A 12,874-nucleotide genomic window follows, 5' to 3' on the forward strand; every position below is an offset into this window, starting at 1 on the left:
TCTGCCCCACCTCTGTACCCCCCTGCTCCTCTGCCCCACTTCTGTAATCCCCTGCTCATCTGTCGCACCAATGTAAATCCTTTTTCCCACCGCTGTAACCCCTTCTCATCTGGCCCAACACTGTAACCTCCCTGCTCATCTGCCCCATTACTGTACCCCCTGCTTTTCTGTCCCACAGCTGAGCCCCCTTCTCATCCCTCCCACCACTGTACCTCCAGCACATCTGCCCCACCACTGTACCCCCTTGCTCTTCTGTCCCACCACTGTAACCCCCCTGCTCATCTGCCCCATCAATGTCCCCCCTTTTCTCATCTGCCCCACCACTGTGCCTCCCTGTACATCTGCTCCACCGTCGTATCCCCATGCTCTTCTGTCTCACTACTGAATCACCTTCTCATCTGTCCTAACACTGAACCCATCTGCTCATCTGCCCCACCACTGTAACCTGCTTTCTCATCTACAATGTACCTCCTGCACATCTGTCTCATCTCTGTACCCCCCTGCTCTCCTGCCCCACCACTGTAACCCCCTGCTCATCTGTCCCACCAATACACTCCTTTCACATCTGCCCCACTGCTCTACCCCCCTGCTTTTCTGTCCCACCACTAAACCCCCTTCTTATCTGCCCCAACACTAAACCCCCTGCTCACCTGGCCCAACACTGAACCCCCCTGCTCATCTGGCCCAACACTGAACCCCCCTGGGAGAGAGCATTTCGCTCTCTCCCAGGGGGTTACTTTTGAGGACAGTAGCTTTGGCCTTGAGTATAATATACTCTTGTGTTTGGATTTAACCAAGCTTGTCTGTCCATTGGATATCCTGGATTGAAAGATTATATCCATCCATATTGTGACAGCCTATATATGCTTATTGCCTGTTCCTCATTGTTACACGTATGCATTACCCCGTTTTGAGGTTATAGCACAAGGATATTTGAATTTATGAGCCACTGGCTCCTACGAATCCTTGCAAATTGCTCTCTTGCCGCGAGCCTACTCTTTTCCTATATTGGATAATTCCTCTTTAACTATATGTTGAACAAGACTGACTCCTTTGCAAGATAGGGAGACCCGTTTCCCTCTTTCTTGCAACCAACAAATCCCGAATGTGTCCTGACGAAGCTTAACAGCGAAACGCATTGACGCACTAGGGCTTACAGTGTATACTATATATTCTCTGTATATGTTTTTTTATTCTTATTTTTATGGTCCTTCTCCTGCTATATATTATGTATGTTTCTATGTTTCAATAAAAATTACTCTTCTATATGCTTAATGTTTATTGTGCCGTTAAAGTCTGATTTTGGCTCACCTTTGGGACCCTCCCCTTTTTTGTACAAGAACATATTTGGGGGGCACACCATACAATGCATTTAAATTCAAGATGGTGCTGCTATAAGACCTACAAACAGTACAAAATATTTTACAGCGCACACATACAAGAATGACATTTCCTGCAGGGCTAGTTAAAAACACCTGAACATATTCAAAAAATACGGGGGTTTGGTCACACTATATGGTCATATAGTGCTAAGCCCACTTACTGCGACAAAGTACTCCGAATTAGTGGGTCCTACTCTAGTAATAGAATGGAAGATCCTTTGTCTCAACCATGGTAGCTAAACTCCCCTTTTTTGTATTCCCATAATTATTTACGGATGAGGCAATGTGAGTGCTCTCTCCTTTTTACTGAACCCCCCTGCTCATCTGGCACAACACTGAACCCCCCCCTGTTCATCTGGCCCAACACTGAACCCCCCTACTCTTCTGTCCCACTGTTGAACCCCCTTCTCATCTCTTCCACCACTGTACCTCCCTGTACATCTGCCCCACCACTGTACCCTCCTGCTCACCTGTCCCACCTCTGAACCCCTCCAGCTTATTTTCCCCACCGCTGTACCTTTTTCTCATCTATGATATGTGTAATATGCAGAGTGGTGAAAGGAAGCAGAGATGAGACACATCTACCTGTCCTGGCACACTCATCCTGCTGATCCACTTCTCGCATCCAGCCTACATGCTTGTATGTGATGTATGTGATGTATGGGATGTATGTGATGTTCGTGATGTATGGGTTGTATGTGATGTATGTGATGTCACATACAAGCATCTGAAATGGATGTGCAATGATGAGCTCAGGTCAGGGGCATTTTCTGAAAGCAGTGGGCATGTGTGCAGGATCATAAGTTGGACCCCCACAGCTGAGAAAAATTGGTTGGGTGTGATTTTCATTGCTCTGAATAGTGCCTGTGGCTTAAAGGGACACAGAGTGCCGGGGTTCAGTAGTAAGTGATGCAAAGGTTCAGGAATAATTTCAACAAAGTTCCCAGAAGCTCAACAGTAATTCCACAAACTGTCACCTGATTGTGGTTTTCTCAATCACAGTGAAATCCTTTCTTTCTGAGATTGGTAGTGGCAACCAAGCGAGCCATCTTCCTCCAGATGGTGGACGGGGCTAGCAGGACTGTGATTGGCTTTAGCAGTGGCCAATGACAGTCTTCCTCCTCCTGGAAACAGGGACCCCCCCCCCCTTAGCAGAACTGCACCCAATCTCTTCCCCATCACAAAAGCTGACGATCGCAGCTAAAGCAAAGTTAGAGAACCAAACAATGTTTCCCATCATTACAATGTGTGGGGGCACAGTGCCTCCCCCTCAGTGCAGCTGCGACGTGGGGAATTCTGAAATTGGAATGCATTAGTGTCTCACTGACACTTCCCTGCGCTGTTCTGCTGATGGGGAGGGAGTCGAGTGTTGGCAAAAGAGGCTTTGTGTGCCGCTTGCAGCACCAGTGCCGGGGGTTGCCTACCCCTGTCCTAGACAATTAGCACATCTAGGGAACAGCCAACATAAACATACACAGTACACTAATTAACAACAAGCCTTGATTAGTCAGGGGATGCCAGACAATCCGGCAAGAAGCCCACAACCCTGGATACACAAAGTACATAACACATTATCATAAGCGTAAACACATAAACATCCCAACAATGGTTCAATAACGAGATAAAGTGGACACAATATTACTCACATCTCCAAGAGATGAACAGACAGACAGAAACAATAGGTGACTCAATTAACAATGGGAATTCACACTCAGGAGGCACACAATAGGGCAGACACTTAACACATAACACCTTAAACAGATTATAGCAGGAGACCCCAGCATCAGGTTTTTTTGAGCTGATTATATTAACATCTGCTCTGAGTCTCACAGTCTAAAGCAGCCATTGCTGTTTTGGGCAAAAAGGCCCCAAATTTGTATCCTGGTCCTAGTTTCCCAGAGTATATGTGGACATGGACCTGAATCTGAAGCAAGACCACTCCAAGGGTCCCCCAGGCACACACCCCCTCCAAAACAAATAGAGCCCCCTCAAAAGCCAGGGTCCATAGTCAGTAGGCAAGAGGCTACCCTGCAGTCCCCTCCAAAATCCCCTGTCCTGGTTGGGTCTGCCACAATAATAAATGATTTAATATGGTAATGCTCTAGGCTGGTGAACCCTCTCTGTTTTGCTTTTGTAGTACCTTGTTACCGAGAGGGCAGCAAAGCGTGGTGATTTTTTTCATATTTTGGCAAGTGAGATACATCGGGATCCAAACATCACAATTGTGCTCAAGAGTTTGTTCTTATTTAAACAAAGCCACACCCCCGAACCCCATTTTTGGGAATGGACCCAACGGCAACATATGATAGTGCATTACTGGGCATTATGGGACACTACAACACAGGAGTTAGGAATTATGGCACAGAGATCTCGCTGTTTCAATATCCAAGACATGTAAAAATCCAGGGGCTTGCCCAGTCCACCGGGCTCCACCTACCCCTTTTGGGTAGACTGGCCCTTTCATGGGCCCTTTCAAAACCCAATTTAAAACAATTTAGACTCAAAATGCCTTAGTGGTCTGAAGGGATTTAATTTTTAATATTTTTCTCTACATTTGTCCTTCAGCTACTATGGACTGACGGTGTGGTTCCCAGACATGATCAAGCATCTGCAGAACATCGACTATGCCTCACGCACCAAATTCTTCTCCAATGAACGGGTGATCAGCTTCAACTTCAACTTCACTCTAGAAAACCAAGTCCATAGGAATAGCGAGTACCAAAATGACAAGTAAGATATAATCCGTCCTGACGTGTGTAAAAAAACATAATGTCACCACTACTTACTGTCATCTCTCTCTCTCTCTCTCTCTATATATATATATATATAAGCCCCAAATTTTGTTTTTTGGTTTGCTCTCTGGCTTTTATTACATGCTGTGTCCACAATAGGGAGATTTCCTTTTCTTATCCCAGTGACCTACATAACAACATATAGGAGTGGTGGCAAAAAAAGTCTAAATGGTTTATCAAGTCAATATTTTAGTGTCTTATAGAATCAGACCTTCTTTCTCCCTGCTGGTGACCATTCTAGTAATAACTAAAGATCCATATGGAGGGAATTGGGACTTCCTTCTTTCTATTGGTGATACCTCTAGTGATAACTACATTTTTATATAGGGGAATAAGGACCCCCTTCTTCTTGCTGGTGACCCTTCTAGTTAATACTAAAGCTCTATATGGAGGGAACCAGGACCTCCTTTTTCCCGCTGGTGATACCTCTAGTGATAACTAAAGGCTTATATGGGGGAATCAGGACCTCCTTCCTCCTGCTGGTGACCCTTCTAGTTATAACTAAAGATCTATATGGAGGGAATCAGGACCTCCTTCCTCCTGCTCGTGATACCTCTAGTGATATCAGAGGCATAACTAGAACCTTCAGGGGCCCCGGTGCAAGAAACCACAACGGGCCCCCCTGACCCCCCCCCCCATAGTGGCAGAACGCCAGGACTCAGTCGCAAGTGTGACCTTTGCGACCCTGGTAGTTCCGCCACTGGTCTCAGTAATTTTTTATTTTTATTATTTTTTTACCATTTTATTTTATTTTACAATTTTATTTTTTAACAAATTTTTAGTAGCCCTGTTGGGGGGCTTTGGTCAAATATCAGGGGTTTAAACATACCTGTAATGTTTCACCTTTGAGATAGAGAAAGGAGATTGAGGACACAGCCCTCAACCTCCATCTCTATAGCCTCAGCAGCACAGAATGAACGGACAGGAACAACTCTGTACTGCTTCCTGTTCATTCACAAAATGAAGCATAGTAAACACAGTTTGGTACAGATCACTGGCTTTATTCAGAAAGGGGACAGTAAATGAGACATTTACAAGCCCCTTCCCCGCTTTCCATCCTGACAGCATCCCCCGCAGCAGCCAGTGGGAGAGGGGAGAGGGGGCAGCACTGTGGGGGATGAAGAGAGCCAGGAGAGCATACAGAGGCCCAATCACAGCAGGAGGTGGATAGGAGGGGCTGTATATAGAAGAACCAATCCAGGATCGGTTCCTCTATATGCCTACCCACCGCCCCTCCTATTCAGGTGTACTAGGGGCCGCACCGCCCCCCTGGAGCATGGGGCCGGGTCACATATGTGACCCCCTGCGACCCCTGTAGGTACGCTCCTGGTCTATATAGAGGGAAAAAAGGCCTTCTTCCTGCTGGTAATCCGACTAGTGATAACTAAAGATCTGTATAAAGAATCAGGATCTCCTTTCTCCTGCTGATGATCCTTTAAGTGATAACTAATCTACAGTATATGGGGGGATAAGAACATCATTCTTCCGGCTAGTGATATCTCTAGTGATAACTAAACTCTTCATAGAGGGAATCAGGACCTCCTTCCTTCTGCTGGTAATTTCTCTGGTGATAATTAAAGATCTATATACAGGAATCAGGACCTTGTTTGTCCTGCCGTTAATCCCTCTAGTGATAATTAAAGATCTATATAGATGAAATCAAGAACTCCTTCCCCCTGCTGGTGATCCCTCTAGCAATCACTAAATATCTGTATGGGGGAATAAGCACCCCCTCCCTCCTACTGGTGATCCCTCTAGTGATAAGTAAAGAGCTATATTGGGGATCAGGACCTCCTTTCTCCTGATGGTGATCCTTTTAGTGATAATTAAAGATCTACAGCATATGGAGGAATTCTTTCCTCCTACTAGTAATCCCTCTAGTGATAACCAAAGCTCTATATAAGGGAATCAGCACCTCCTTCCTCCTGCTGGTGATCCCTCCAGTGATAACTAAAGATCTAGATAGGGCAGGGGTAGACAACCTTGAAGAGGTAGAGATCTGCCTGAACAACATGGGAGAAGTCAAAGATCACTGGCCACAGTGTTTCCACCTCACACCTTATTTAAACCTCTAATTGCCGTACTACCGTGTTGCAGGCATGGGCATTGCACGGCAATCATGGGTTTAAATCAGGTGGTGAGGAAGCAACTTATCACCTCCTCACCTGTCAAACACACTCACTTGAATGGGTCATGCTTGGCAGATGCTACATCCAACCAACCATGACAGGGCGTATAGCTCCTCCTGCGGCTGCGACATGTGTACACCCCTGGCCACTTCAGCTAAAGGGGGTGCTGTTGGGCCGGGGGCTGTAAAAACACATCTTAACAAGGGAGTTTTATCACCCCTCCCAAACTGCAAATGTAAATGCACCCTTACTGTTCTGGGCCCCCTATAAGGCTGCTTTCATACTGACGTGCTGCGGTTTACCTGCGCTGCGGGTGCAGCGCAGCGCATCTGCGACTTTTCCATGGGTAGCTGCGGATTGCCATAGACTTCTATTATGTCCTGCAGGTGTGGTGCACTTTCTGAAAAACTGTTGCTTTTCAGAGAAGTCTATGGCTAAGCACAGCAAACCTGCAGGAAAGCAGCAGGTACACTGCCCTGCACCCGGTGTGTTGGTAAACCGCAGCACATCACTGTGAAAGCAGCCTTATACTATTATGCCCGGTGTATTGCTTCACACTGACCTGTAGATATCTTCTTTCCTGCTGCTGGGATAAGAGATGGAGTGCAGTTGCTATCACCCCACATGGGACAGGAGCCGATACTGCAGAGGAGGCATCGGCTTATGTGGCTCTTACTCCCTAATACAGCTCCAACTTTACAAGTAATCCCTCTCCATTGCACTCTGTTTGGGATGTCGGGTCAGCAACCCCAGACCGCGATCTATCAGTCACCTGGCTGCGATCTACTGGTAGATCCAGCAGAGGCCCGTTCATAAGGGGCGCAGGGGCACCGCCCCCCTAATCTCTATGCGCTCGGCCCCTTATCTCCATGCAGGGCGCCCGACGCATAGAGTTCTACAAAGTTTTTTTTTTTTGGGAAGCACGTGATTAGAGCCGGAGGCTTTAATTGGCTTAAAAAAGGGTTGGCTCAGGGCGCAGAGTACTGCGCCCTGAGCCCACCCACTTGTGACAATAGCGAATCAACATTCGCTATTGTCTTCCTCTTTCTCCTTCCGGCCAATCAAGACAGGAAGAAGGTCCTGAGACCGGATTGGCCGGGAGAAGAAGCCGCCCGGGACCTGGATGGGCTAAGTGCGGGGGCTGGCGGGCTTGCGTTCGGGGCTGACGGGTGGGCGAACAGTTCTACTGGGTAGATCGCACTCTACGGGTTGCTGACCCCCCAATATAGGGGAATCATGGCCTCTTTCCTCCTGCTGGAGAGCACTCTAGTGATAACTAAAGATCTATATAGGGCAGTGATGGCGAACCTTGGCACCCCACATGTTTTGGAACTACATTTCCCATGATGCTCATGCACTCTGCAGTGTAGTTGAGCATCATGGGAAATGTAGTTCCAAAACATCTGGGGTGCCAAGGTTCGCCATCACTGATATAGGGTAATCAAGAAATAATTACAGTAATCATAGGAAGTAAATATATTAGACACATTATATAGATTATTCATCACAGCTCTGTGAATACTGAGACATTTGCACAGCGATTTCTTTTTTTATAAATAGACCCCTCATTGTTAGATGACTCGATTTTAAAGCTAGGTACTCAACTTGATGCAAGTCTTTTAAAGGGTTGCTCCTTCCAATCTGTTGTATTCCTTTGAGTCGGACAGATTAGACATCTCTACCCCCGAGTAGATGGTGGCAGGGCATCATTATAGGTTAGACAATGGCATCCCACATTCTCTGAGTCATCCTGTTGCTCTGAAGTCTCTTTGGCAGGGCACTGCAGATCTGGCAAACCACTGCATGGGGATAGTAAGCCCCTTCATTAACAAAAATACACATATGCCATATGCAGCTGTAACCCTTTAATATCCCTGGCATAATACCAAACACGGCGGCAATACTTTCATCAACCTTAGCTCGTTATCAGAGACTCCGAAAAACAAAAGCTGAAGTTGTTAGCCTTTTATATCCAAATCTAACATGCTTTTTAGGCGGATCAACTTTTTGATTTTTTTTTTTTTTTTTATGTTCGCTTTACATTCGACAACCTGCAGCAAAAATTGACGTGTTTTAAACAGTTAAAAAATAAGGTTTTAGAATATCATTTGTCCTGATGCCGCTAGTAGAACAAGCTAAGGACAGAGACATCCCATTGTTCTTGTATCTACAACCTTCCATATCTATCTGAGACATGAACATGACTTCTGTCTAGTGGGGCCTGAAATCAATACACCTCCTCCGCTTTCTTCATAAGGTTCATTGGCCTCAAGTTGAAATCTGTCATATTTGAGGACTCCTTGTTCAAAGACTGCTACTTTGAAGATATTACATCCAGTAACACGTTCTTCAAGAACTGCACTTTCATCTCCACCATGTTCTACAACACAGGTAAGTGATTATGTGTCAGTCCAGTTGTAACCGATTCCCGCTAAGGTTAATTTTTCACATGGATGGTTTCCTCTTTGCCAAAAAGAGGAAATAAAAAGAGCCGGTTGTTTAATCGTCATTTTATTTAGACCTACAGCTTGAAATCTTGATTGAAAAAAAAATCACATTTATAAAAAAGGAACTCCCATTATATACAGTATATATATATATATATATATATATATATATATATATATATATATATATATATATATATATATATAATACAGTACTGTGAAAAAGTATTTGCCCTCTTCCTGATTTTTTTTTTTGCATATTTGTCACACTTAATTGATTCAGATCATCAATCAAATCTTAATATTACACAAAGATAACCTGAGTAAATACAAAATGCATTTTTTTAAACACTTAAGGACCGAGCCTCTTTCTGAGATTTGTTGTTTACAGGTTAAAAACTGTTTTTTTTTTGCTAGAAAATTACTTAGAACCCCCAAACATTATACATTTTTTTTCTAACACCCTAGAGAATAAAATGGCGGTCGTTGCAATACTTTCTGTCAAACCGTATTTGCACAGCGGTCTTACAAGCGCACTTTTTTTTGTGGAAAAAATACACTTTTTTGAATTAAAAAATAAGACAACAGTAAAGTTAGCCCAATTTTTTTTTTTTTTTTTCAAATCTGAAATTTATTTCGACAAAAGAAGGGGTGGAGCCCCAGATTCACAGCATGTATAAATGCAAAAATTGAGGACGCAGCCTCGTGTAACTTACAATTGGATATATATCTGATGTGATTAACAGTCACACCCTAACATTGAAATGAGTACGTTGATCAGGATTGCTGCTCTCTTTAATTTTATCTGGTTAACCCCTTCCTCCTGCCTATTTTCCTTTTTAAGCCCAATTTTTTTTATATTGTGAAAGATAATGTTACGCCGAGTAAATTGATACCTAACATGTCACGCTCCAAAATTGCGCCTGCTCATGGAATGGCAACAAACTTTTACCCTTAAAAATCTCCATAGGCGATGTTTAAAAAACAGGTTGCATGTTTTGAGTTACAGAGGAGATCTAGGGCTAGAATTATTGCTCTCGCTCTACCAATCACGGCGATATCTCACATGTGTGGATTGATTTCATATGCGGGCGCTACGCACGTATGTGTCCGCTTCTGCGCGCGAGCTCGTCGGGACGGGTCGCGTTTAAAAAATGTTTTCTCTTATTTATTTTACCTTTTATTTTTTATTTTTACACTGTTCTTTTTAAAAAAATGTGTCACTTTTATACCTATTACAAGGAATGTAAACATCCCTTTTAATAGAAAAAAAGCATGACAGGACCTCATAAATATGAGATCTGGGGTCAAAAAGACCTCAGATCTCATATTTACACTAAAATGCAATAAAAAAAAAGAAAAATGGCCCTTTAAGAGCTATGGGCAGAAGAGACGTTTTGACGTCGCTTCCGCCCTGCAATGATATGGAGACAGGTGGGGGTCATCTTCCCCTCACTCATCTCCATGTCAAACAAGAGACAACATCCGATCGCTTCTGCCGCTGCCGACGACTCTGGTAAGCGGTGGAGGGCATCGGAGCGCGCCAGGAGGGGGTGGCCCTCTCCCGCCGCCGATAAAAGTGATCTTGCAGCAAATCCGCTGCAGAGACCACTTTTATCTCGAAGCGGACCGCCCGCTGAAGAAGAGGATACCAGGGGGTTATGGAAGCTAGCTGCTGTCAAAACAACGATATTCCTCTTCAAAATACCAATATATAACGACGGTGGGCGGTCCGGAAGTAAGTGCAAAAAGATGTCCAAACCTGCCTGACCCCTGTGAAAAAGTAATTGCCCCTACTCTTGCTAAATCATGAATGAACTGTGATTAACCACATTTTTTGGAAAGCTGAGTTAAATTTCACTTGCAACACCCAGGCTTGATTACTGCCAGACCTGGTGAATCAAGAAATCACTTAAAGCGGAAGTAAACCCATCCATAAAACAGTTTCATTTCCAGCACGTGCCGGGAAATGTAACACTCCCATTGGTTGTGCTCTCAACCAAACTGTCAAACCATCCAAGGCTACTGTCATAACTGATCACATGCGCAGCATCATGGCAGTTGTAGATTAAACAGAGGCAAAGATGGCAGCTTCCTTGGCTGAAAACGATAGGGGGGCTTACTTACACTTTAATAGAAACTGTCTGACAAAGGGAAGTACACTTGAAGATATCAAAAAGCAACACATCATCCCGCAAGCTAAAGAAATTCAAGAACAGTCAGAAACAAAGTAATTGACATGTATCAGTCTGAAAAGGGTTACAAAGCCATTTCTAAGGCTTTGGGACTCCAGCGAGGAACGGTGAGAGCCATTATCCACAAATAGAGAAAACTTGGAAACAATGGTGAACCTTCCCAAGAGTGGCTGGCCTCCCAAAATTACTCCAAGAGCACAACGAAGTCTCATCCAGGAGGTCATAAAAGAACCCAGAACAACATCTAAAGGACTGCAGGCCTCACTTGCCTTAGATAAGATCAGTGTTCAGGATTCAACAATAAGAAAGAGACTGGGCAAAAATGGCATCCATGGGAGAGTTCCAAGGTGAAAGCCACTGCTGACCAAACAGAACACAAAGGCTCATCTCACATTTACCAAAAAACATCTTGATTAACTCCAAGACTTTTGCGCTAATATTCTGTGGACTTATGAGACAAAAGTTGAACTTTTTGGAAGGTGTGCGTCCCATTACATCTGGCATAAAACCAACACAGCATTTCATAAAAAGAAGATCATACCAACAGTCACACATGGTGGTGGTTGTGTGTCAGTCTGGGGCTGCTTTGCAGCTTCAGTACCTGGACGACTTACCATTATTGATGGAACCATGAATTCTGCGCTATAACCAAAAATCCTGAAGGAGAATGGCTGGCCATCAGTTCCTGACCTCAAAATCTAGCACACTTGGGTTATGCAGCTGGACAATGATCTGAAACACACCCATTAAGTCCACCTCTGAAAAAAAAAAAAACAGAATAAAGATATAGGAGTGACCTAGTCAAAGTCCAGGCCTAAATCCAATTGAGATGCTGTGGCATGACCTTAAACAGGCCGTTCATGCTGGAAAACCCTCCAATGTGGATGAATTAAAACAATTCTGCATAGAAGAGTGAGCCAATATTCCTCCACAGCAATGTGAAAGACTCATTGCCAGTTATCGCAAACACTTGATTGCAGTTGTTGCCGCCAAGGGTGACACAACCAGTTATTAGGTTTAGAGGGCAATTACTTTTTTCACATAGGGCCAGGCAGGTTTGGACAGCTTTTTTCCCATTTAGTAAATGAAATCATCATTTAAAAACTGCATTTTGTATTTACTCAGGACATCTTTGTGTACAATTAAAATTTATTTGGTGATCTGAATCATTTAAGTGCAACAAATATGCAAAAAAATAAAAAATCAGTAAGGGGGAAAATACTTTTTCACAACACTGTATGAGAAAAAAAAAAAAAAAAAAAAAAAAAAAAAAATATATATATATATATATATATATATATATATATATATATATATATATATATATATATATATACTGTATATATATTTTTTTCATTATTATTTTTTACTTTTTTTCCAAAAGTTTTCTTATTTTTTACTTTTTTTCCAAAAGTTTTCTGGTCAGTCCAGTGACATCATGGGTCCTTTCTCTTGTCCTCTGGTGCCAGTGGGCCCTACTGCTGCACTGAACTGCCCTCATGCAATGATTTTAAAGCGGAGGTCCGCCCACCACTGCAAAAATTAAAAGCCAGCAGCTGCACATACTGCAGCTGCTGACTTTTAATAATCGGACACTTATCTGTCCTGGAGTCCAGCGATGTCAGCACTGCAGCTGATGTTTCCATCAGCTGTCGGGTGCTGCCGCCTCCATTACAAGTAAGGGAATCCGGCAGTGTAGCCTTATGGCTTCACGCCGCGAACCCTACTGTGCATGCGTGAGGCTCCGCTCCTCTCTCCTACTGGCCCGCCGACAGCCGTGACGTCAATACCCGTGGCTGAGGCTCCCGGAAGTGGGGAAAGCATACTTGTGAAAGGCAGGTATGCTGTCCCCCCTCCCCCCAAAAAGTGCCAAATGTCCACGTGAGCTGGTGCCGCTAGAACATATACCAAGAAGCCCTGGAAATGCAA

The 12,874-nt window shown here is 44.0% G+C and overlaps 1 protein-coding gene across 1 annotated transcript in view; it reads left to right on the forward strand.

Moving 5' to 3' along the window:
* Positions 1–12,874, forward strand: part of SV2A (synaptic vesicle glycoprotein 2A) — a 219,740-nt gene that overhangs the window by 191,254 nt on the left and 15,612 nt on the right. Inside the window, exons 9-10 of the mRNA XM_073610037.1 lie at positions 3,948–4,112; positions 8,561–8,694. Coding sequence (XP_073466138.1) covers positions 3,948–4,112; positions 8,561–8,694 — 299 coding nt within the window. The remainder of the gene's footprint in view (positions 1–3,947; positions 4,113–8,560; positions 8,695–12,874) is intronic.

This window comes from Aquarana catesbeiana, linkage group LG13 (assembly GCF_042186555.1).
Source record: "Aquarana catesbeiana isolate 2022-GZ linkage group LG13, ASM4218655v1, whole genome shotgun sequence".
Lineage (NCBI taxonomy): Eukaryota > Metazoa > Chordata > Amphibia > Anura > Ranidae > Aquarana > Aquarana catesbeiana.